The sequence below is a fragment of the Camelus dromedarius genome, chromosome 5, assembly GCF_036321535.1.
Source record: "Camelus dromedarius isolate mCamDro1 chromosome 5, mCamDro1.pat, whole genome shotgun sequence".
Lineage (NCBI taxonomy): Eukaryota > Metazoa > Chordata > Mammalia > Artiodactyla > Camelidae > Camelus > Camelus dromedarius.
In genome coordinates this window covers 15,475,535-15,500,718 of record NC_087440.1, presented here as the reverse complement: position 1 = coordinate 15,500,718, position 25,184 = coordinate 15,475,535, and the positions used below count along the sequence as shown (strand labels likewise).

Sequence of the window (25,184 nt, the reverse complement as noted above, 5' to 3'; positions counted from 1 at the left end):
CAGGCCTGACCTTTCTAAGGATCTAAGCTGTGAGAGACACTCCCCATGGCATAAATTTGCTCTCAGCAAGGAGTTCATCTTCTCCCCAGAGTCATATTGTACTGAGTGTTTCTGGATGTCTCTCCATTAGATTGCAAGTAAAGCAAACATCTACCTGATTAGAAGTCAGGGGCTGGGGGAAGACGGCTATTTAAAAAGAAAAAGCGATCTAGCCATCCTCTTTCATCAGGTCTGTAACAATTACAGTCATGCTTACCAAGCAGAGCAGATGAAGCACCGAAGAAAAAGTCAGAAAACATGGTAAGTTCCAGTCCTAGCCTGGTCTAACATTGATCCTCAGCTCTTGGGGGACCCCAGTTTCTCTTCTATAAAATGAGGGGCTGGACTCATTATCTCTGACATTCCCTGCCCAAGCAAAGATTCTAGATTTCCACAAAATGTACACTTTTTTTTCTGTGACCAAGCTGCTTCTCTCAGGGAAGTCCACCCAGCAAAGCAAACAAAAGGAGTCTGGTCCCTCCCAGGCAGATTCTTTCCCCATGTGTCTCAAGCAGAGGAAAGTCCATAAGCCAAGCACAACACAGCCTGCACCACATCATCCATTTGAGGTGGCTTGAGTGCCACCACCTCACCAGCAGGGAATGGTCCCACCCACCAGCCCCTTGGAGCCTTGCACGCCACAGCTGGACGGGCTTGCTCGTCTGCCCCAGCCCACCTACTAGGATGGGGCACTAGCTGGAATCTACTGGAGCTATCATCAGAGCCTGGATAAAATTCACCAGGCCCCGAGAGACAGGCCAAGGTAGTGAAGAAAAAAAAAAAAAAAGCATGTCACTTCATTAAGTAATTAAACTGGTGTTTTAAAAGTCAACAATGTGTCTAAGAAAGCACAACCTGTTTACAGTTGGTCAGATCTCTGTGGCTGTAGAGTGGGTTATTTCAAAGCCGTATGTTGAGAGACACAAGGAAGAAATGTTTAGGTGCTTAGGAATCATGCTGAGATTGGACAGGGTTGGCCCCCAGATATGGCCCATCCATGACAAATTTAATTTTCAAAACTCTTGGTGGAAAAATAAGAGAAAGGTGACTAGAGAGTTATTCAACATCAGTTTCACATTTATGAAAATAAAATCATTCCCAGACTGTTAAGTTCCCTCCAGGCAGGAAATGCAGCCCTCTGGTTCATTCTCATGTCCCCGGAGGCCAGCAGAGCCCTTGGACCCAAACTGGCACTCAGCTGATCCTTGTGAAGTGAATGAGCAGAGACCATGGGCTCTGTGTGGGGAGGACGTGTGAGCCTCACTCTGGGGAGCAGACAGGGAAGTGACCACAGATCAGGCCGCCAAGGACGGGCCCCTGAGCCCATGCCCGCTGTTCCCAACTCCACCGGGCCCTGCAGCTTTTACACCACTGGCTCCACTTCACTGCAGAGCTTCCAGTTCCACTGAAGCAACTGAGGAGAGGGGCGGGTGGTGTGGGGAGACCTCAGACCGCCGGCTTTCATGGACAGACTGGGAGTGAGTGGCTAGCTCATGGGCTCTCGCGGCTGAGAAAGCCTTGTCACCCAACATGTGGCTTTGGAGGCCCTGAGCCAGCTAAATGATTTCAATGGGGGGAAAAAATGTTACTGCAAAAATGTCCCCTATTCAGAAATTCTCATTCTCTGTAGACGAGCGTCTCTCCCAGATATGTTGTTTTCTTTTCACTTGCCTCATTTACAGCATATTGTCCTTAGAAAAACAGGGCTAAGAAGCCAAAGGATTTTTCAGTTAAACCTGTTGTTAATCAGGAACTTGTAGTGAAAAACAGGGAAGTGGAAAAGAGACCACGATCCCTACTGACCCCAATCCTACATCCGAGTTGCCCTCGCCCCCAGTTCTCAGTATGGCTAACACACAAGCCCACACACGTGGGGGGGGGGGGGAACCCGGGCACTTAACATCCTTACAACAGTGTAACACCTGTTCTAGAAGACACTTCTTGCTGTATACAGTAAGTAAGATCGCCCATCAATGCCATGCAGTTCTTCAAAAGTTGATTTTTAAATGTGATTTTAGAAATTAGAAAGATTTTAAATTCAGCTAACCGCAGGTCAGTTGCCAAGTGTTCAGGCAGGACGAAATGGTTGTTTCTCCCTTTACTCTCTAGTCTCACACCTTTACACAGACCAGCTCCTGCATCCCCACGGGTAGCTAGACTTCCAGGCCTCCGGATGCCACCTAATTTTGAAAATATTCATATACTCACTTGAGATTAACTGAATCCCTGGAGTCTCCGCATAGCCTCACACATTACTCGTTTTTCCCATGCTCTACCATTAAGTCCAAATACAGTACTTCTATCAGACTTATTTGTGCGTTTTTTAATTTCCCAATGAGAAAACAAGTTCCAGGTGGGTAGAGACTTGTCCTATTCATTGTTTCGTTTTCTCTTCCCAAGATGGTAAACAAGCATTACTACTGGCAATCTGACAATGTCATGGGACTCATGGTTATGAGCAAGAATGAATTATTCAATTTAAAATGACAAAAAATTAAATGTTTATAAATCAGAATAGTTAAACAATTTATTAAAAATTCGTATTTCAGAATGCCATTAAGAAAAATATTTTTGAAGAATGTGAAAACAAGGAGGAGTTTCTATAAATGTGAGTTTTTAAAATAAAAATATGAAGAGAGTTCTCAGATATATAAAAGTTGATATATATTGATATATAATTATTTTTATACTCAGGAAAAAACTTTGAGGATAATGAAAAAGACTTTATAAAAGTTTAAATATAACTTCCCCCACTTTAGCATATAAAACAGGGCTATTTTATTACTGCACTAGAGTTAATTAAGAAAGTGGAAGTTTTTAAAAGGGAAAAACATAAATAGCCTGTTTTTATGGGGATAATATTCTTAGCATCATTTTGTCCTTTGTACATCTAACTGCCTCAAAATATTGAAACTAGGATAAACAGCAGGACAGTGTCTGGTTTTGAAGCCACTGCTGTAGAGACATCTATTCCAGAATTTCCCAAAGTGGGTCCTGTATGGTACCTGTCCTATTGGACTTCATGCATGTTGCTTGGAAAAAACAGGGTTCCATGCCAAACGAGTAGATAGGAAATATTATTTACTCTAAAACACTATTTAAGAGACACCATTATCAATGCCAAGATTAGACCAAATGGGGAATCTAACAGTCTCATAAAGCTAAGACAGCAGAGGACTGAATCCTTAGTGTGAGAAAAAAGGAGAAACAACTCTGCACACAGAAAGGGACTGCAAGGAAACTTGCCTTTGTCAACCTTGGCACTAGCTAAAGGGAGAGACAAAAACATTTCTCCTGAAAATTTGAATCTCAAATGATCTTCACCAGAGTTTGCAATCTAAATTCAAAACAGTCCTGGAACAGAGAAAGAGAGCTCAGGTAGGCAGTGCCCCAGGGAACTGGCAGAAGTCACACAAATGCGCTCTGGAAAAAATGCGACTTTAGGAGTGATGTCATCAAGACGGCAGAGTAGGTCCTTCCCAACTTCAGTCCCCCTCACAAGAAGACCACTTAGCAAGTACTCACAGCCAAGACACCACTGTGAAAATCTCTGAACTGCGGGGCTGCTGGCTCACAGAGACCAAGAAGGCCCACGTTAGAAGGGAAAGAGGAGCAACTACTCTCTGACCGCATCGCCCCTCCCCGAGGCTGGTACAGCACTGTGCCAAGAGGGCCCCTCTGGGCCTGTGGTTTCTCCAATGGGAGAAAGAGAGCCTAAGGTGACATCCAGCTCTTCCAGCACTGCAGGACACTTCCCAAGAGGCCCACTCAGGTCTTGCCTCACCAGGATCACTGGGGAAATCTTTGGGGCTCAACCTCTGAGGATCAGATAGAGACAGATAAGGGGAGCAGGGCTTACAGCCATCAGCACTCAGGAGCACTAAAGCAGAGGTGCCAACCAGAGGCCCTCCCCATGTGCAGAGTTGAGCCAGTAGCCCTGTCTGGCCAGGGGCCTTGTTTGGTCCAGGCAATTCTGCCTGATGGGTACCCAGTCAATGAACTGTATTTGCTGTGGAGCCTGTTTGGTGGCCCCACTTGGGCAGGGAGGAATTCACAGCCCCACCTAACTGCTGAGTATAGCTTCCAGTCCCACCCCACCAGGAAGCCTGTCCATCCTGCAGCCCCGCTTACACAGGGACCCAGGCCAGCAGCCCTGCCCAGCTCTTAAGTATAGCTTCCGGCCCCACACAACCAGGGAGCCAGTACAGTGTGCCCTTGGGCAGCCTCAAAGCCCAGGCTATGGTGCCACCCAAACAGGGAACCAGCCTGCAGTCCCACTCTGAAGCAGAGCCTGGCCTACAGGACTGCCCAACTGCTAAACATACCTATAGCCCAGCCCAGCCAGGGAGCCACCCCTCCAGCGACTCCACTCAACCAGGGAGCATAGCCTGTGGGTCCCACCTGATGAGGGAGCTCAGACAGGGACTCCGCCCGACTTGGGGGCACACCTTTCAGCCTTACCTGGTCACAGAGCACATCCTGAGACTCCATCCATCCTGAAAGCCCTGCCTGTGGCCCTGCCTGAACACAGAATCCAGCCAGTAGCACCATTTGGTCAGGAAACACGGCCAGAGACTCCATCTGACCATGAGCAATCAGAGAGCCCAGCCAGCAGCAGCCCCCTGACCTCAGAGCATAGGCAGTGATTTTGCCCAACTGGAGACACTGATGGCAAACCCTACCTGCCCACAGCTGCTGCCTGCTGACCCACTCAACACTCCTAGCTGCAGGAGATCTACAAACTGTCTGACGAATTCAGAATAATACTCTTAAAGAAGTCCAGTGAACTACAAGAACACACAGGCAACTAAACACATAGAAAAGCAATGCATGAACAAAATGAGAAGTTCAACAAAGAAACAGAAATCATCAAAATAGACAAATAGAAATCCTAGAGCTGAAGAATTACAATGACTGAACTGGAGAAGCCAGTATAGAGCATCATCAACAGACTTAGCCAAGTAGAAGGAGGAATCAGTGACCTAAAACAGAGGTCTTTTGAAATTATCCAGACAAAAGCACAGAAAGTAGAGTGGTGATTACCAGGGGCTGGGGTAAAGAGAAATGAGGAGTTGTTTTTCAAAGGGTATAAAGTTCCAGTTTTACAAGATAAAGTTTTGGAGGTCTGTTGCACAACAGTGTGAATGTACTTAACACTACTGAACTGTACACTTAAATACAGTTAAGACAGGAAAATTTATATATGTTTCTTACAATTAAAAACTTTTTAAAAAGCTGACATAGACCATGATTTAAAAACCTACTTCATATGGTTATTGTAAGTATTGAGCTAATACAAGCAAAACATTTAAACAATGCCTAGCACATAGTAAGTGCTATTTAAGTGTTAGCTATCACTGCAACTTGTTTTTATCCCTACTTGTTGGTGTCACCAATATCAGGATTCCATCTAGAAGAGGACACCAAGGTATTGATGGTCATTACCCAGGGACTGTCACTGACTCGGTGCCATTTCTTCTCCAACAGACAATAACAAGTTACTACTTCCCACTCTCCTGAAAAGCCTAGCTACTGCTCTGAAAGTCCTGGACACAGAGCCTAAAATTCTCCACAATGTGGATAGTTAATAAAATTTGTGAGATCATACTGCCATGTCCACCAAGAATGCACCTGTAAGTTCCAGCAGGCATCACAGTCTGACACATATCAAGGCTCAGTAAATATTCAGCGTGAATGAAAGCCTTAAATAGTGGAACCAAGGAATCCTGTCCATTAAGTATAAATCCAAGTCCCAATTTTATCAAATCATCATAAAAATAAGGGCAAAATGGATAGCAGTCCAGGACTTCTACTAAGTAACCCAACTGGATTCAGATGGTGATTCCTCCTCTGCTTAAAGAGAATGTGCCCTGCCCTATTTAAATCAGCCAAGACCCCAGCAAAACAAAATGAATCAGGGAAATCCTCTCTTGTGTCTTTCCTAGAATGAAGCTATACATAAATAATTAAGAAACGCACTACTTGTGGCCCAATTAACCATCGTATCAATATTAATATTAACACAACTGAAAAAACATCATTCTACTTTCTGGAATCAATGCCACATTCACACGGAGATCTTAAGACACTGAGCCCTTTTCCCATAGTGCTGGCTGCATTTACACAGACCAGATGCAGAGCCAGTAGAGACGGCCCTTGGTGCAAGTAGAAGTGACATCCTGCAGGAGTGCCTGGAGGCAGGCTGAAAAGACTGTCCTTGCTGCATCTGCTTCAAGCAAGCCCAAGAAAGGGCTCTACAAACACCCAACAACACTGAAATGACTAGATGCCTCCCGTATGTCAGGCTCCGCTTAGGATTATGAGCTGTACAGGTGATTCAGATGTGCTTCCTTCCCTCAAGGAGCTCAGAGTTAGACCAGATAAAACCATAATAGACCAGGTAAGCTGGGAAAAGCAATCCTCTCCCCTGAAACACATACCCCTTTCTCTCCTGACCTTGTCTTGGTGTGTGTATAAGCCTCAGGGGCCATGGCTTTGCCAGGGTAGATAAGGAGATTCTGAGCTCTCTAGAAAAACTCTCTTTGCTTAACTGGCCCGTCAGCCTCAGAAAAGATGAAGAGAGTCCAGAGTGGACAAAACAAAATGTCAGCAGACTGGACTTCACTCTGGGTTCAAAGAAGCATCCCTTTGGGTTTTCCTCTATATTGACCAGCCCTGTGGTTCTCAAAGTGTGGTTCCCCCACCTGCAACATCGCATCTCCTGGGAACTTGTTAGGAACGCAAATTCCTGGGCTCTACTGCAGTCCTACTGAATCAGCAGCTCTGGCGGGGCCCGGGAGCTGTGCTCTACAAGTCCTCCAGGTGATTCCCATGCCCATTCAAGCCTGAGAACCACTGGTCCAGCTCGAATCAACAGCGCTGGAAAGAACATGGAGGGCTGGTCAGAGCTGACAATGGATGCAAGTGAAGATTGTGCAAGTAACTAGTTCTCAGTGTAAAAAAATTTTTTTAAATAATAGTAATAAATAATAAAAAGAAGAAAGGAACACAGAAAAGAAACATGCTCAGTTAAATTAAACATTTAAAAAACCTAATCACAGACGAGTGGTGTGTCTTACAGCTGAGTTTACATCAGATGCTCATGTCTTGGGAGCAACCATCGTTCCCCCTTGTTGTTCTCTTTTAAACTGCAAATACCGGCTAGTAGACTAAAAATCCAGTTGTTTAACATCTGACTCTGACCAATTTTATCAGATCCTGAAAGCAGAGCAGAAAATCACCTAAAATGTAGGAGTTAGAAGACACTGAACATTCATTTCAACTTCACGGTTTTAACAAAGCCAACTTTGGCAGTAAATCTGCCAATCCAAGCTTGATGTGTCTGTCCATTCAAATCATTAACTACTCTTCTGTTTCCTAAGAGGTCTAAATAAGGGTTAAGGCATCTTTTCAGCATTTTGTGATTTTTCAAAAGCCCCAAGCATTTGCTATATGAAAACTGGCTCTCTCAAAAACTCCACTTAGCAAACAGCCTGGCTTCATCCTCACGTCGAGGGAAAGTCAACAGCCTAGGGAGGCACAGGCCACACTCCCACACTTGTCTTTGTTGACTAAGGTGGAATTGTGAGCAGGTAATTATCCCCACCCCAGTGCCTTCTCCCAAACAGTGCTAAGAAAACTTACTTCTGAGAAGCTAAAATCAAGACTTTGCTTTACTTTATTTAACTGTCTAGAGACTACCAAAAATATCAACAAAGATATCAACAGAGTCTGCTTTTAGTTTAGGCAATGTTATTCTTAAAAGAGAAAAGTAGGAATGGGTACTAGTGTGCCTTACTTTAAGAAATCTCAACTTCTCAGGAAAGGGGGAAAAAGTATAAAGCCTATTTTTATTACAAAAACGATTTGCCCATCTCCCTTGGCACATTTAAGATAACACAAAATGACAAGATTTAATTCATCCTCAGTTTTTCAGGAATAAAATGACTGAAAAAATTAGCTTCATGCACATCACTGAAATCAGTGACTAAAACCAAGAGGAAGGAAGAACAATTGAAGAAATCTCTAATGAGTGTTATGGTTACCATTTCATTCTCAAAGTCAACCTTTTTCTTTTGTTGTTGTTTAAAATATCAATGCCATTTTTTTATTCACAAGTATATTTAAATGCTGTCTTACATTTTACAGTTGATACCCAGAATAAAAACTTTGCCGATATCCAAGATGCAGGGTTAAGTAACCTTGAAAATGGATACAAGGAAATATTAAAGTGGAATTCTATTTATGAATTTGCTAATTTTTCTTCCTTGCTACCAACAAAATCTATAGATCAATTTTTAGCTGATGAATTGCTGTCACAACAGTCTTGAAGTCTAGAGGGTATCAATGACTTCCTTTGAAAATATTTATATTCAGTGTGTTGGGTAAATGACCATCTTCCCAACAGATACGCCTGTCAGTGTTTCTCAGACTTTTGAATTAAAACTCTGCATTAAACTTACCTGTCATCATACCCAGCAATTCAATAAAAACTTGAAAATGCACAGGACGAAGTACTCATTAGTTAGTATGCAAATAAGCAAAAAATAAAACTTTAGCTAAATACATATTCTTTTTAGGTTCAAAGCTCAATTACATAACTGTCACACTGTTGCTTATATTAGACATATAAAAATGCTCTCTATTTATAAATAAATAGCTATAAAGAACAGTCATCTATAATCTAGGAGATCTTACAAAAGAAAGAAAATTGCTTTTTTACTAACCTGGGCTGAGAAACCACAGAAGAAACCAAACCAGAAGTGCACAAGTGTGAATGCAAAATTCTTATAGAAGAAATAGCATAAGAATTTGCACATTCGGAAATAGGACCACCTTCCATGAACGAGGAGAAGCCTTTGGAGGTATCTGAACTGGGCAAATGAGTAGTCGCTGGCCAGGACTGCCTGCAGCCCTTCCTGGCCGCTGATGCCAATGCCAATGTGAGCACCTACAAAGAAGAAAGAGGGACACTTTCATTCCCCAAAGACGCAGCCTTTTTGAGGAACGTGTCATTCCTCTTGTATGTTATTATTTACGCACAGAAAACTTACAACTACAGCGTTTATACTTTTCCCCGCATATTATCCCATGAAGCACTTGTGATACTTAGATATTTGTCCTACTTTTACAAAAGAGAAAATTGGCTCAGAAAAGTTCAGTAACTGGAACAAAGTTTGACAATTTGCAAGTGGCAAAGCTGGGACTAACCCCATTGTTAGGGCTGTGACTCTAGTGTTCAGTCCTGCACATCATAGCTACTTACTCCTCCAAACAGTGACCAATATCCTTTTCTAGTCTAAAAAGACACAAATGATTTAATTAAAGACAGTTTCTTTTTTTTTAATGAATGCTAATAACATTAGATGCACTGGACCCAAAAAGGATTCATTTTGGAACCACCTGGAAAATTAAACTGTGGTGAAATCTCCATTACATAATGCCAAATGCTGGACCTGGGGGCGCCGTGTAGGCAAATCTTACTTTTGATCATGCTGACATCATTGGCTCCATCACCTATGGCCAAAGTGACAGCATTTCTGTGTTTCTTCACCAGCTCTACAACTTGGGCTTTCTGGAGTGGGGTGACTCGGCAGCAAACCACAGTCTTACACATGCAGGCAAGTTCTAGAAGATCCTTCTCGTTGTCACTTTCTAGAGCATGGGCCTATGTTATTAAAAAAAATCCACAATAAACAAGAAACAGTAAATGAGAAGATGTCATTTAAGAAACATTTCTTATTTCTCCACTGATTTCTCTTCTAAACAGCTGAATTCATTTCAGCAAGTCAATGCTGATTCAGTATCACATAAGCAACAAAAGAAATGAGTTCTAAACTAAGTGCCAAGACATTTTACAATCAAAGTGATAGACACAGTGCCCTTTTGTATCCTCCTTGACGCATTATCTTGCTGAATTGGAGAGATACAGTTAAATGCTGGAGCAGTTTCAGAATCCACTAAAATTAAGGAAAAGCAAAGCACAGAGCCAATCCACCACCTCATCAAGTTTAGAATGAACTACAAAATGATGGTAATGTGTTCTACATGATGACATTTTTGGTTCCTCTGCATTGTTGTTGTCTATATTTAGTTTTGTTATGGTGGCTGTTAATGTGGGGGCAAAGGTGAAGCAGATGACCTGGAGATTAGCCCTTGAAGAACATAGTGACTGAAATGAAGAGACACCTGTGCAAAAGGGTGGCATGACACTCGGGTCTCAGACAGGGGTCCCCAACCATTTCCACCTTTGCTCCTCTCCAAATACACACAAGTCTCTGCTTATGCCAAGGAAGGACAGAAAAACAAGACATATTCCTTTGCAATTACCTGTGCAATTTTTTTTTTTTAGAAAACATCTCATTGTACATTATTTAATAGACACATTAAGAGAAAACAGGAATCCACCTAAACTTTGACTCATCATTATCTTTGAAAGAATCTTTAGCAAGATGTTCATAGCCCATCACAATCTGGCCCCTATGCTCCCCATGACTTCTGCCTTTTACCACCACTTTCAAGTTTACTCTTTACTCCTATCATGTCAAATTGCTTGTTTCCATAATTTGACAGGTTCTTTTCTTGCCTCTGTGCCTTTGCACTTGCTATCTCCTCAACATGAAAAGATCACTTCCGCCAGGAAGTCTTCCCTGATTTTCCCATGAGTATCTAAACATGCCACTTTGCTTCTGTGCTCTCAAAGCACTGTGTCCATTCCTCTTCACAGTAGTTGTCATACCACTGTGAGATTAGCTCTCCCATCAGATGACAATCCCTAAAACAAGGACTGTGTTCTATTCACATCCATCCTCAGGCTCTAGCACCATGACCTGGGCATGCTCAATGAGTGTTGGTGGTATAAATGGAAGGAGGGGTGCAAGAGTATAAAAACATGACTCTGATGTAGAAAAGTATTACATCATGGCCTGTAATTCTTATGGGAAATGGTGAGTTAGCATTCTCAAATATAATTACCTTTCTGATAGAGAAAGCATGTAACTGGCTGTCTTGCCCAGAATGGTTCCCTTTTCTATCTTTTATTTATTTTTATTAATTTTTTTGGTGAGGGGAGGTAACTGGGCTTGTTTATTTATTTATTCTTAGAGGAGGCACTGGGGATTGAACCCAGAACCTCATTCACGCTAAGCATGCGCTCTACCATTTGAGCTATACCCTCACACCCCCTTTTCTTTTTTCCCTATGATCAACAAGTGAAAACCTAGTCCCAGATGCCAAGAAAGACCCAATTACATTCTGCAAAGCATGAAGATTTGAGCAAATTCGAATCATGATTTTTAAAGCTTCTGACCATACTAGCAGAAATACAGTCAGTTCCTCCTAAAGGAAAAACATTTTATGGTTTCATAAGCTTCAAGCTTTGAAGCCGAGGGGGTTCTTGAAGAGCCTCTATCTTAGCTCTTTCTTTCAACAGATTCAGAGAGAGAGAATCATGTGTGTTATCACTTGAGTCCACTAACCCACCACACATTGGCCTCTCTGAGCCTGAGGGAAAGTCACAGCACGAGTCATTAGGGATCCTTTCCATCCTGTGATCCCCGGGCAATTCAACATGGAGGCCACCAGCTCCAAGTCCCAGCTGACAAGCTTAGAATTTTCAGTTGCTATCCATTTGTGCAAGGGAGAAGTTTGTGTCATCTGGACAAACTTTCAACTAAGCTTGGCTCGTGACTGAGCTCTGTAACTTTCCATGGTGTAGAAGGCAACACATCATTATGCCTGGTATCCAGCTGGATGATGCTCTGAGCACTAAGAGCTAACAGACAGTTGATCACAAGGAGGGAAATACAATACATTCATATCCAACTCCTTTTGTCCTCTAAGAAACTGTCTACAAGAAGATACATTTATTTTCCAAACTCTGAAAGTGAAAAATGATCATCAAAGCCAGAGAAAGATGTGAGATTAGCTCTTTGTGCATATAAATGATAATTTTACTGGAGTACAATCAGAGCTTTTGTTTTCCAAATTAGAAACTCAGAGGAGCATTTTGATATTTGTTCAGGATTTGGATCCTGAACTACATTAAACGTACAATGCAAGTTTATTCTATTACGACAAGAACCAGATTTCCTAATCAAAGCAAATTGTTTGGCATTGCTCTAAAATGCTGCTATTTAGAAAAACCACCAGAGGTATCTTAATGGCAATAATTGGGTGTGGTAATTATATGAAGGTCAGGTTGTGCTCTGCAAATCACAAACATTAGCAAGAGCAATCATTGCAATACATCCATCCAGTTGCATTATTTTAATTAAACTGGGAACTGTGACACTCTCCCTTAGAAAAGCACTTAACCAATCCTGCTAAACAGTCCTTAGTAATTTAGACAAGATTGATAGTCTCTGAATTCAGTATTCCGTCAGAACCTCCCCTTAACTGTGGCGGTTCAAGCAATGGATGAAGGATATATTAGAAGTTTCCTTTCCCCTTGGAAATCATCATGTATGCCCTATTTCTAGTAGCGTCATTTGTTTTGAAGACACAAAAAGAAGACTGCATTATGACAGCACAAAAGAAATGATTATTGGGGTGGAGAAAAAGAAATAACAAAAGTCTTAAGCGAACTCACCAAACTGTGGCCATTTATGATTAAGGCATAATCTCCCGTCACAGTTTCTTCTACAACTGAGTCCAGCTCCAGTGGCTGCTTTTTTTCAAAAACTACATGGCCATTGGAAAAACTTCTGTTTTGTCCAAACAAATTTTCCTTTGCTTTCCTTTAGGAGAGGGGGAAAAGCAAATCAAAACCGAGTATCCACAGCATACGCATTAACTCTAACAAGAGACTGGCCTAGAGGTAAATTCATTTCGTCAATGCTCAGACAGACTGCAGCATGAGATTCAGTTTCAGTAAGCTAGCTGGATAATTCTCTGTGATGGGGACACCATAGCAAATTTGCAAATTCCAGGAAGTAGGAGGGTAAACATAAGGAAAATAGAATCATCGGGAATGTTTCAAATTACCTAAAAGCTCAATCATCGTCTTGAGCTGGGCTTGAACTAGGGGCTCTTGATCAATTTGATACATAAACTAATCTGAGCTTCATGGGTTTAAGAACCACTCATCTGGCATGAGATATTGTTAAATAATCGAAAGGGAAAGACGAGACGATGAAATTTTCTAGGAATTCCAGGGATTAATATAGAAATAAATTACTCAACCTGTAGAACAATGTAATATGATCCGACTTAAAACAGCAGTCGTCTAAGAAGCACACCTTTTTAAAATCTGACCATAAAGACAAATGTTGGCATTTACTGAATTGCATAGTCATTATAATATAATGGAATATTTTAAGTGAAAATTGTACTCATTGGCTCAAAAAATAAAATAAATCTTCTGGAAACGAAACTATAGACACCAAAGTGTAGAAGGTAGTTCCAAATGGAAACTGCCCCCCGCTCCAGTGCCCTGGATCTAATCTGCAGCAGAATCACCCTGCCCTCCTGTCTCTGCTGATGAAGAGAAAGACGTACGGTGACTTAACATCCTTAGAAATGGCATTTTACTCTTCTCTTCAAAATGGAAAGACAATGCCTTTAAAGGAAGAGAAATTTCCTCTCCGAAGCCCTTGGATGACAGGCTTTGAAGTAACATGGGACAAGCTGACATGACCTCAGAACTTTCGATCACAACCGGGGAAGGACGCAGCAGGCACTCCCTGAAGATGAGTGCCAAAGCCAGCCACCGACACTTTAGGCTACAACTTGCATATACAAAACAAGGGTCCCGGAGAGATTGGGCAGTGAGAGGGAGGCCAGAAAATGGATGTTTGGGCTTACAGAAAATGGAATGTTTCTCCAAAGGCTCATCTTACGTAGAAGACGTCTATCTAAATGATTTTATGCTACGGCTCCTCTAAAAGAAGATGATGTTCACTGTACAAAACAACCATTTTAGCCCTCAGCTTTCTAATTATTTGAAAATGTAACACTAATTGTTTACAAGTTTAAAAAAAAACAAAAAACAAAAAACCACTTATCATCCAGCTCAACATCTCCTTCTGCTGTCCGGGACCTAAATCACAGCCTGCATTTAGGAACCCCAGGAATCCAGAGGTTACATGCCCCTGGCTCTAGGGATAATATTATATGTTTTAGCAATCAGTTTGCAGAATCAAAGAGAAGATTTATAAAGTCAGAGTGCTATGTGTGAAATTTAGGGAGTTAGAGTTGGGGAGGGAGTGAGAGCCGACATGAAAAATCATTGCTGTAAGTGGGAGACGGGGGCTTTTGCATCAGATAAGCACGTCAGGGACTCCTCCTCCCAATTACGAAAATTTACAGTCCCAGCTAATGAAGAGAGTAAGCGAGACAAGTCCCTTCAGAATGACCGTTTCTATGACAGTGTTGCCCAGCTCATAAATTAGGGCCTCAGAAAGCACCAAAGGGCAAACGTCTCCCGAGGTTTCCTTTTTAGAGAAGTTCTCACTCGCTGTATAAATGACTCAATCTCTGTTTTTCCCCCAGAGAATGAAAACATTCCAAAGAAGGGTGAAGTTCATGAAAGTATTGGCCGAAATTCTATTTACTTAGGATTTTTTTCCTCCTAAACTGTCTTCCTAACATCTCCCATGAACCCTTTTCCAGGCAGAAAAGGGGCAGCGTTTCCAGCTCTGCTTGAATTCCCACCGCACTCCCTCCGCACAGGCCAACCCTCCCCGCCAGCTCGGGCTCTCGCGCCTGCAGACTTTTGCCCACGCTCTAGAACTGTCATTTCTCTTTCTTCCTGGAACTTAGCTCTTCAAACACCAGCTGGTTCTCACAAAACAATTTAATAGGAGGGAAAAAGCTATGCATAACTCCCTTCAAGGAATATGAACTATACATTTTTGCAGGCATAAGACATAATTCTTTACCAGAGACTACAACTAACAAAGGCTAAAACAAAAGAGGTCCTGTTTCTCCCCAGCTCTGTAATGAGGGCCAGCCTGTTACAATGCTGGCAGGCAGAAACACATCCATGGTTGAGGCAACCTTGGCATTCCCAGCCCCACGCCACCACACACTCAGCAAAGCATAGCAGGCCTATGTTGGCTTACGTGCAATCCATAAAGAAAAGAGATGGAGGAAAAAGTCATCTTGTCTATCTTCTTAAGGCTCTCTGTATTTCAACATTGAAAGGACATGCTAGGAAATGGATTGAAACCATGACACCAGGTTTCAAAGGATACAGTTCTGATGTTGATATGGGCAGCGGGCTTGATACCTTGAGATCTGGGTTCAGGCCTGAGGTCTGCCTCTGATGTCGCATGTTCCCACAGGGGTGTCATCTGACCTCTAGCCACTCAATTAGCAGGTTACAGAGCCAGGCTAGAACCCAGGTCTTCAAATTCCTAGTTCTCTGTCTACCACACCAAACAGGCATACACATGGAGTCAGCCACAGGCTACCCCCAGGTTGGGGCAAAGATACAGTGCCAAAGGACCAGTCAGGGGATAACACTACCCTGCCTACAGTAGGGAAAGGGAGAAAGTACATGAGACCTTGATGTCAAGCTCCAGTTCCATCCCATACTACCTGTGTGACCTGTAAGATACTCAACCCCAGACCCAGTATCTTTATTAGAATTTAAGAGAATGGTACCAACCATTCAGACTGGTTGATACCATTACAAAAACTTGGGTAGATGTGCCAGCATGTGCTAGAAGGTCTCCAATATTACTTAGTGCTCTAAAATTCTACAATTTATGATAGAAACTAAACTTACTAAAATGTTTTGCCTGGGCAACTAGAAATTAGGAATTGGGAACAAGATGCATTTTGTTTGGCCTGCATAGCATTTTAAAAAACTCTGTCTAAATTTACGGACAACATGAAGTTCATCTTCACCAAAGGCTCGACCACTCCCTAATGCCTTGTATGGCCCGGATCACACAACTAATATTACCTGCCAGACCCTGGAGCCATTTGCATTTGTGCACCCTGCTCATTCAAACAAATAACTTTCCACCAAGTAAGTGTGCAAAAAAATACAATGTGTATTTTATTGATCAAAGAGGAGATGTTGGCAGCAGGGTAGTGGGGGTTGGGTATAGCTCAGTGGTAGAGTGTGTGCTTAGCATGCACGAGGTCCTGGGTTCAATCCCCAGTACCTCCACTACAAATAACAATAAAATAAAATAAAGAGGAAATGTGAATTCCTAGGTATATCACTGGGATACTACTTCAAAGCAGCGGCATCATGGTTTAATGAGTTAATTTTTATGGTTTAATGAGTTCATGGTTTAATGAGTTAATTTTTCTAACAAGAAAACATGTGATCAATGCAACAAAAATGAAACATGGAATGAGTTCACCTGTCAGCTGAGGCAAAATCACATTCTTAGTCTGCTTTTCTTCCGGCAGAGTATATATGCATTGGTGAAACGTAATCAATGCAGTAATCTTCGGAGAAATCCTAACAGAATTTAATTGTAGATTTCTGGGCATGCCTTTCATACTAGAGCAGCTATGGCAGCAAAGTTAACCCAGGACTCGATGTGTCTAAAACATTTCCATGACACTAAATTTGAAAGAAGCCTATGCATGATATGCATAAAAAATTACATATCGATGTTTATGAAATAATTGAAACACATCTGACAGGTTTAAATATGAGCATTTATGTCATTTCCTCCCAGTGGCTACTATCACTTAGATCCTAGTCTTCTGATACACTTTTTTACGCTTTTGCATGATCTTCTACTGAACTCAAACGCGTAACACAAGAAAGATGAATGATGTAAATGTATGATTTCAATATTTCATCTCCAAAACCACGGGCTGAGATATAAGTAGCCAAGATTAGGATTACAGAGAGCACCTCCAATAACAGCTCTTCTTGGATTTTTTTTTCTTCCTAATATATTAAGCCAATGCATACTATAAATGTATTGATTCTTCTCATACAGAATTTTCTAACAGGCATTGCCTCTCTGTCTTAGACTCTAAGAATAGGGTAATCTCCAAATCTGGGTTGAAATAAACGTTAGTTATTTGCCAGTGGGTTCGGCAAGGTGGCCTCAACAGTCATGAAATAACTAGTCTAGATGGAAAATCTTTATTTTTTCCCTCTGAGTATTTTTTCTTCTCATTAAAAAAATGGGAGATAATCTTTTGGCTTTTTCCTAGTTGTAAAAGGATTATATGAACACTACTACAACTTCAAATAATATGAAGAGCCATAAACAAGAAAGCAAACATGATCCGTAATTCTATCACCCCGAGAGAACCACTGCATGCACATGTTCTCAAGAGCTTGATGGGGAGGTTGGTAGATATGAGTACAGACGTATAGTGTTTTATACATACACAGACATGTATACATATATACACAGATACACTTTTCTTGAGGGATGATGTTATGCAAGATATTTCATAATCTCATTTTTCACTAAAGTATTACCATGGACATCTTCCCATGTCAAAAAACACAAAATTACTTTTAGGACTGCATGGTATCTCTAATTACCTCCCCCAATCTAAAAATTAAAAATTTAAAAAAAATTTTTTAATTAAAAAATAAGTGTGTGGTATCCCACTGCATCTATATGTCACAGTAATTAACATCCCTGTGGCTCGGTACATGAGCAATTTCTAATTTTCTATTATCATAATTGATACAGCAATGAATATATATGTATATGTCTGTCTGTCTATCTATATATACACACATACACACACTTCATTTATTTTCTTAAAGACAATTCCTAAAAGTAGGACTCATTGTGCGGAAGTGTGCATATATATAATTTTGAAGTATATTGCTAGTTTACCCTCTAGAAAGTTTCAACCAACTTACACAATCTCAGCAACAGTGTGTAACAATTCATATTTCTCCACATTCCTTCCACGTAACGACAGTTATGTCATCTACTTAGTCAACCACATGTAGCTGGATAAAATCTTGAGATATTAACTTCGGTTCCCCACCCCTTCTGCAAGCACCCCCGCTACCACAGGTGACTCTGTTTACTCAGAAACACAGCTCACCTCAGGTGGATCTGACAGAGCCAAATACAGAGAAAACAACAAAAGTCAAGATCTTGTTTTCTGTGAACCAAAATAGACTCTGAAACTCATAGTAGCATTGTCATTCTGAATTCCAGAAATCTGGAATTCCACTAATGGGGCTTTTTGAGAGGGAAGAGAAAGTTTCTTCAAGTGTCAAAAGGACTAATCATTAAAGGAATCAGAGCATAAAGATACTGCCCTAAGCAACAGACTAGAAATGACCCCTTTTCTCCATTTCCCATCCAGCCTACAGGAGGGGGGCTTTGAAGAGGCGATTACATGCTTGTGAACCACTGAAAGAGGCCTGGGTGCTGACCCACACCCTGGACTGGTAGTGGATGGAGCAACCATGGAGGTAACAGAATTCTCAGATCAGTTTGTGGGAATCTGAGTGTGGAATAGTTGCCACCTAAGTATGGGGACATGGAAGATAGCAGAATAAAGGGATTCCAGGAACAGAAGTAGCCAGGTGAGAACACACCTCAGACACAGAATGGTGAGGAAGAGCAGAGAACTTTCCCAGCGAAGTTTTCCCAGGAGGATGAGGAAATCAGCCAAAAGGGACAGTCAGCAACCCAGAGTCCAGAGACCAGACAGGGACACATAATTGGGAAGTGCCAGATGCTGGCAGGGTAGATGCCAAGGATCTGTGACAGGTAAGGCAACTGTGCATCACAGACTTGAACTAAATTTACCCAAAGTACCTAGTTTAATTGTTCTGCCACCAGGCAGAAAAGGAGTTCAAGTTCAGTTTTAGAACATTTAACACGTCTCAGTTCTTGCACAGCTCAGGGTACTCTGGGCTGTGAAGTCAGACAAGCTAGAAATGACAGAGCCTCCTTCCACTTCTATTTCACATCAAGTCAAATCCTGAGTCCTGTCCATTCTGCCTCCAAACAGCTGTCAGTTTCCCCCTACTCATTCCTTCCCCTTTCTTACAACCTTGCTGCCTTGAATCAACCTCCATCATTTCTAAACTTAAGTATTCCAACAGCTTCGTGATGTTCCCCCCACACCATTCATTTTTCTATCAGACTCCATCAATCCTATCACTAGCATGTTATTTCTAAAGTGCAAAACTGGATTTGTCTCTCTTCTGCTTAGAAACTTAAACAAGCATTTCTCCAATGAAGACATACAAATGGCTAATAGGCACATGAAAAAATGCTCAATATCACTAACTGTCAGAAAAATGCAAATTAAAACTACAGTGAGGTATCACCTCACACCAGTCAGAATGGCCATCATTCAAAAGTCCACAAATGATAAATGCTGGAGAAAAGGGAACCCTCCTACACTATTGGTGGGAATGTAGTTTGGTGTAGCCATTGTGGAAAACAGAATGGAGATTCCTCAAAAAACTAAAAATAGATTTACCATATGATCCAGCAATCCCACTCCTGGGCATATATCTGGAGGAAACTCTAATTCGAAAAGATACATGCACCCTAATGTTCATAGCAGCACTATTTATAACAGCCAAGACATGGAAGCAACCTAAATGTCCATCAACAGATTAAAGAAATTGTGGTATATTTATACAATGGAATATTACTCAGCAACAAAAAAGAATAGAATAATGCTATTTGCAGCAACATGGATGGACCTAGAAATCATCATTCTAAGTGAAGTAAGCTAGAAAGAGAAAGAAAATACCATGTGATATCACTCATATATGTGGAATCTAAAAAAGAAAGAAGAAAAGGACACTATGAACTCATCTACAAAGCAGAAACAAACTTACAGACATAGTAAACAATCTTACGGTTACTGGGGGGAAAGGGATTGGGAAGGGATAAATTTGGGAGTTTGTGATTTGCAAATGTTAGCCACTGTGTATAAAAATAGATTTTAAAAAGTTTCTTCTGTATAGCACAGGGAACTATGTTCAATATCTTGTAATAACCTTTAAATGAAAAAGAATAGGAAAATGAATGTATCTATGTATATGCATGACTGGGACACTATGCTCTGCACCAGAAATTGACACACTGTAACTGACTGTACTTCCACATTCATCCAATACCTTCAGGATAAAGTATAGTCACTTTTGCTTGTCACTCAAACTATCACCAATTTGTCTCTGAAAAATTATCCCCACCTTTAACTCGATGATACACTCTTAACTACAACTTGGCATATAGCTCCTGGTATACAGCAGGATTACGTTCATGTTTTAATGCCTTTGTGTGTGCTGTTCCATCAACCTACAGTATCGTTATCCAACGTAATCAATAGAGGAAGAGGATCCACCAAAGTTGTACGGGGGTCACCATTACTGTTTTCAACATCTTAAGAAGATTAATGAAAAGTGTAGATTTTTCTATGACCAGAATGTACGGACTCCCTAATTTTTTTTAAGTTTTGTGTAACGTTTGGCTGCCTTACATCAACCTGGTGTAGAAAACTGCAACATTATACTGGTTAGAAGCTGTGACCGAAGATTGCATGTGTCTTTACCAAGTGGGAAACCTATTTCACTGTTACTGATATAGTTTATTATTTATATAATCTTAATAGTAGACTCCATGGATTCTATTGGGGAAATATTAATTCAAGTCATCCTTGTTCGTGGAAAGAGTGGGAACAATGTCTGAGGAAAGAGGGAAAGAGGAAAGGAAGAAGTGGAAAGAAAGGATGGAAGGGAAGAAGGATGCTCACTGAATGGCCATAAAGCTTTAAGTTCTTATACTAATTTCCCAAATAAAATGGGTATCTGTATATTTTCCCCATTTTACAAACGAAGAAACCAAGCAAAAAGAGACTGACTCACATATCAAAAGTCACTTAGCCAGCCAGGAGCATGAAGCCAAGATCCCAGCTCAGCTCCAGTTAACACAGAGTCTGTCCTCTTCTCTTACACCTGCTGCTCTCCCTGGAATTCATTCCGCTCTAGGTGCTAATCTGGTGTCTAACCTCAAGTGAAGCCGTCAGATGCCTCAACGCCTGCATTTTTGTATGTTAATTATTTGGGGAGTAACAATACACCCAGAGTGTGTTTACAAAGACACATGGCCAGTGACTGGATGCACAGGCTCTGGGGCCGTGCTGCCTAGATTCAACTCCCAGTTCAACCCCTGACTCGTTTGCCACTTTGGGCACCTTATTCACCCTACCTGTGTCTCAGCTTCCTAATCTGTGAAATGGGGGTAATGACAATGCCTTCCACTGGGCTGCTTTGAGAATGAAATGAGAGAGTGCATGTATACTGCTTGCCATAGTGTCCAAGGCACTGTCTCAAAGCATTTAGCGATAGGTTTGTTAGAATCTTAATCTGCTGACATCTTTTTTCCTTTGGTAAGAGCTAAATTCCTCCCAAGACAAAAAGTCATTTGAAGGAACAGATTTTCTTAAGATAAAAAATTACTACTAATTATTAAATAAATTATTAATATTTTCCTAATAGACCCTATGGACTGTACCATTAATGTTATATAAATAATAATAATAAAATTATATCAGTAATAATTCAATTTCCCAATTTTTACTTGGCAAAGCATATGCAGTCTCCAGTTGTACCTTCTAACCAGCATAATACAGCCGTTTTCTACAGTGAGTAAGACAGTATAAAAGAAGTCGGGAGATGTGATCTAAGAGTATCAACTGGTAGTGCTGATAGTTAAGACCTCCTTTCTTCCCAAGGTTCAGGAACAAAACTTTAACGATGGAGACACATTAAGGAAGCCCATAGTGCCCCCCTGTCATGAAGAGTGAAAGTTTGCCCCCTCTAGAGGGTAGAAAGTGGCAAGCAGTGAGCCACTTGGCCAGACCCCATGCGGGTTGAGTTTAGAGAAGCTCCGACAACTATCAGCAAGCAGAAATTGTTGTAAGACAGCACTTTCTGAAGTGCTGGGGAAATCATGATGCAGACTTTTAAAATGTTCTTCTTCCACTGGGATTTTTCCACTTTCTCAACTCTCTGAACTACCTTTTCCCCTCCTCCTCTCCCTTCCTGTCCTCCTGCCTCCAGTGCTTACCTGAGTTCTTCTCTGACCTCCGCCGCCGTGCTCCCTGCTATAATGAACACCTCATTCATGTCATCCGTCAGCATGTTGCAGGCATAGCCAATATTGATGGCAGTTTCTGATACAAAATAAAGCCCACTTCAGTTAGATCATTACTTAATAACACAAGCACCTTTTTCTTTGTCATTGCTGTATTTCCTTATAGCCTACAGGCCTCCTTAACTTTAGAGAGTATGATTTGTGATAAAATACAAGAGACCCAGAGGGAAATTCAAAGACTTGTTAAATCCATGAAGAAACGGCAACAGCTATGAATCCTCAGCATTCTCATCTGGTTTTTGAAAACAACTTTTGATTCCCAAAATGAGTACTCATGAAAATACCCAAGGTCTTGTAATATAATAAAACATGTAAATTAAAAAAAAAATTTACCAGAAGTCCCAAATACTGCCTTTGGAGAGCTGCAATACTAAACTTAACTATTATTCCATCTGATATGATAGACAAATTGAAAAAAGCTCACAAAATGTTCAGTTGCACAGCAAAAATGCTCTTATAAATTTTTCTAGTTCCCCTACATGCAATGTTACCATATTCCCAACAAGTGAAAAGAAATTTGGAATTTAACTATCACCTCAAAAACAAACCAGGACTGTGCTACTAAATAACTGGAGAGTCACACGATACTGAGCTGTCCTTTCTCTAATTTTATAGAAATGGAGCCCAGCATAGCTAGGTGCCCCTTCCAGCTTCAACACAGTCATTTGATTCTAATTTTATCGAGTTATTAGGCTTTAGCGAATTCTATGGAGTCATTAGATTTGTCCTAAGTCAAGGAAGACAACTGATAAAACCTCAGCATATCCTTGGTATAAACCGCAGAAATTAAAGCTAAGTAATAATAAACTTAGAGATATGCCTAACTAATTGAACAGCTGTACCCACTGATCAACATCAAACTCTAGGAAGCCTCTAATAACACACCACAGAGCTCGAGTCTCTATTGCTAATTTTTTGTAGTCAGTGATTTGAGCGAACATATAGAGAACTGATTTATCCTATCTGCAAATCCCTCATTGTTCTAAAAAAAAAAATAGTTAAATTGAATCTTAAACACACGTGTGCCCGTTAACCAAATATTTCTGATCTATTGATGGCTAAGCATAAAATCATTTTTGTTTTAACCATTACTCCTAGAAATAGATCCAAAATGTATCAATTCCCTTTTCTGTCTTAGGAAACACTGTATTCTGAACATAATGACTCTTTCTGATGACCTGGTGCTTGTCATGCCTGGAAGGGGACCACTCTCCTTGTACCACTGCCTGGGCCGTCCTGGAATTCAGCCAGGTTGCACTGGTACAGCTGTGGTTGTTGTTAAAATACCAAAATATTTCCATGCCAGTTGATAAACAGCTGCTTCCTTGAGCCTCTCCAAAGCCAACCCCTCCTCTAAGATTCCCAAACCTCCCTACCATCAAGAAACTAAAGAAATAACGCTGAGGTCTCCAATATCCTTCAGAGCTGGGGCACTCCCTGTCATAATTGGGAGCAGTGCACATATGAACCAACAGTTAAAACATTTTTAATACCGCTGTTGCTTATAGGTGTTAACTATTATATTCAAGAGGCAATTGAGCTGAAACTCAACTGTCTCCAGGGTAGACAATAGAAGACATTTTGTTAGTTCATTTTTACTTGTTTTTAATTAGTAAATTTTTATAATATGTCAGCTTTCCTTTTATTTCAACTCAAATTTTCTGTGTGGAAGACTGGACAAATGTCTAATTAATTAAGCTTTCTGGTTAATTAAAATTTTACCATGGAAATTATCACTCTCTTTTTGAAACATCATCATCTATTTTCAAATTACCTTGTTTGTCTCCTGTTAGGACCCAGATCTTAATATTGGCTAGTGATAAACTTGTAACCGTTTCAATAACACCCTCTTGTAACTTATCTTCTACAGCAGTGGCACCTAGTAGCTTCATTGAAAAACAGAGAATAACTTATGTTAATGCATGCAACAACATCCATAACATCTATGGCTGTCAACCCCAGGGCTTAGAGGTCAAGAAACATGAACTGAAGATGGAATTTACGGTGCACTGACACAGCAAGCATCCTATTACGTACAGAGGTGGGCTGGGAAGGACCTCAGAAGGAGGTTTCCAAATCAGGGCAACTGATCGGCATATCAATTAATTCAGAGATCCTGGAAATGAGAATTTACATAAGGGGTCTGATATGTTCAGATAATGTATTGGCAAAAATGATCAGAAGCCCCTTGGGCTTCTAAGGATTTAAGAATTCCCCAGTTGCTTCCCCACTTACATCAGCAAAGAAGAGCCCTCATCTCACAGTCAGGATCACAAAAAAAGTGGAGCCATTCTCTTAAATTAACAAACCACCAGATGCCATAAAATAAAGAGTGAAGGCGCTTGTTCAATTTTTCATCCAAAGATGAACAAGGTGTGCTCCCTAGTACCTCACAACAGCTAAGCATCTTGGCCACTGGGGCCTCAGGGAAGAGTGGTTTCTAGAACAGATCACACTCTGGACAGTACAGATATCATCAGAATCTCATGGGTCTTGGACAGTCCAGAACTATAGCCCCACTCTTCATCGCAAGTCTCTCTGTTCTAGAAAGGTGGATCATAAAGCATGGAGGGAAGAAAACATAACGTCAAACAAAATATGTTACACCAGAGGCTGGCAAAGAATAGGGAGTCTCCTATCATCTACTCTTGGGGAACTTCCAATAGCATAAGCCACTGCTAATAGAAATAATCCTCTGTCCACATATGGCAAACTCAAAGCTGACATATAAAGCAGGATTCAGGGTTTGAAAGAGTAACATCTGCTGTGTGCAAGATGATTCAGCCAGCAGGTTACACCCATGCTAGATCTCTAAACACAGTTATTCCTTCTGTAAACACAAAACATCATGTTTCCAAACTCATACCATCAAATCCCTTTCAATTTCTTCATACAGCCCTGCTATCCGTTCGTCCCTCTCATCTGTAGCAGAATTTGCATCTTCAAGCATCTTATGCCAGTCTTTAAAGCACTTGTCATCCAGGTCTCTGTACGCGATGGCCAAGGTTCGGAGGCCTTCTCCTGCAAATTCCTGCCGGGGCAGACATAGACTCAGGAACCATCACA

General features: G+C 41.1%; 1 protein-coding gene across 7 annotated transcripts in view; it reads right to left on the bottom strand.

Annotated features, from left to right (window-relative positions):
* The window catches only part of ATP8B4 (ATPase phospholipid transporting 8B4 (putative)), a 211,440-nt gene that overhangs the window by 32,044 nt on the left and 154,212 nt on the right, over positions 1–25,184 (bottom strand). For all 7 annotated transcript variants that reach the window (XM_064485612.1, XM_064485615.1, XM_064485614.1 and 4 more), the window contains 6 exons: positions 24,985–25,149; positions 23,893–24,004; positions 22,032–22,137; positions 12,629–12,776; positions 9,523–9,706; positions 8,766–8,989 (listed from right to left, as the gene is read on the bottom strand). In XM_064485612.1, the coding sequence (XP_064341682.1) occupies positions 8,766–8,989; positions 9,523–9,706; positions 12,629–12,776; positions 22,032–22,137; positions 23,893–24,004; positions 24,985–25,149 (939 nt within the window). The remainder of the gene's footprint in view (positions 1–8,765; positions 8,990–9,522; positions 9,707–12,628; positions 12,777–22,031; positions 22,138–23,892; positions 24,005–24,984; positions 25,150–25,184) is intronic.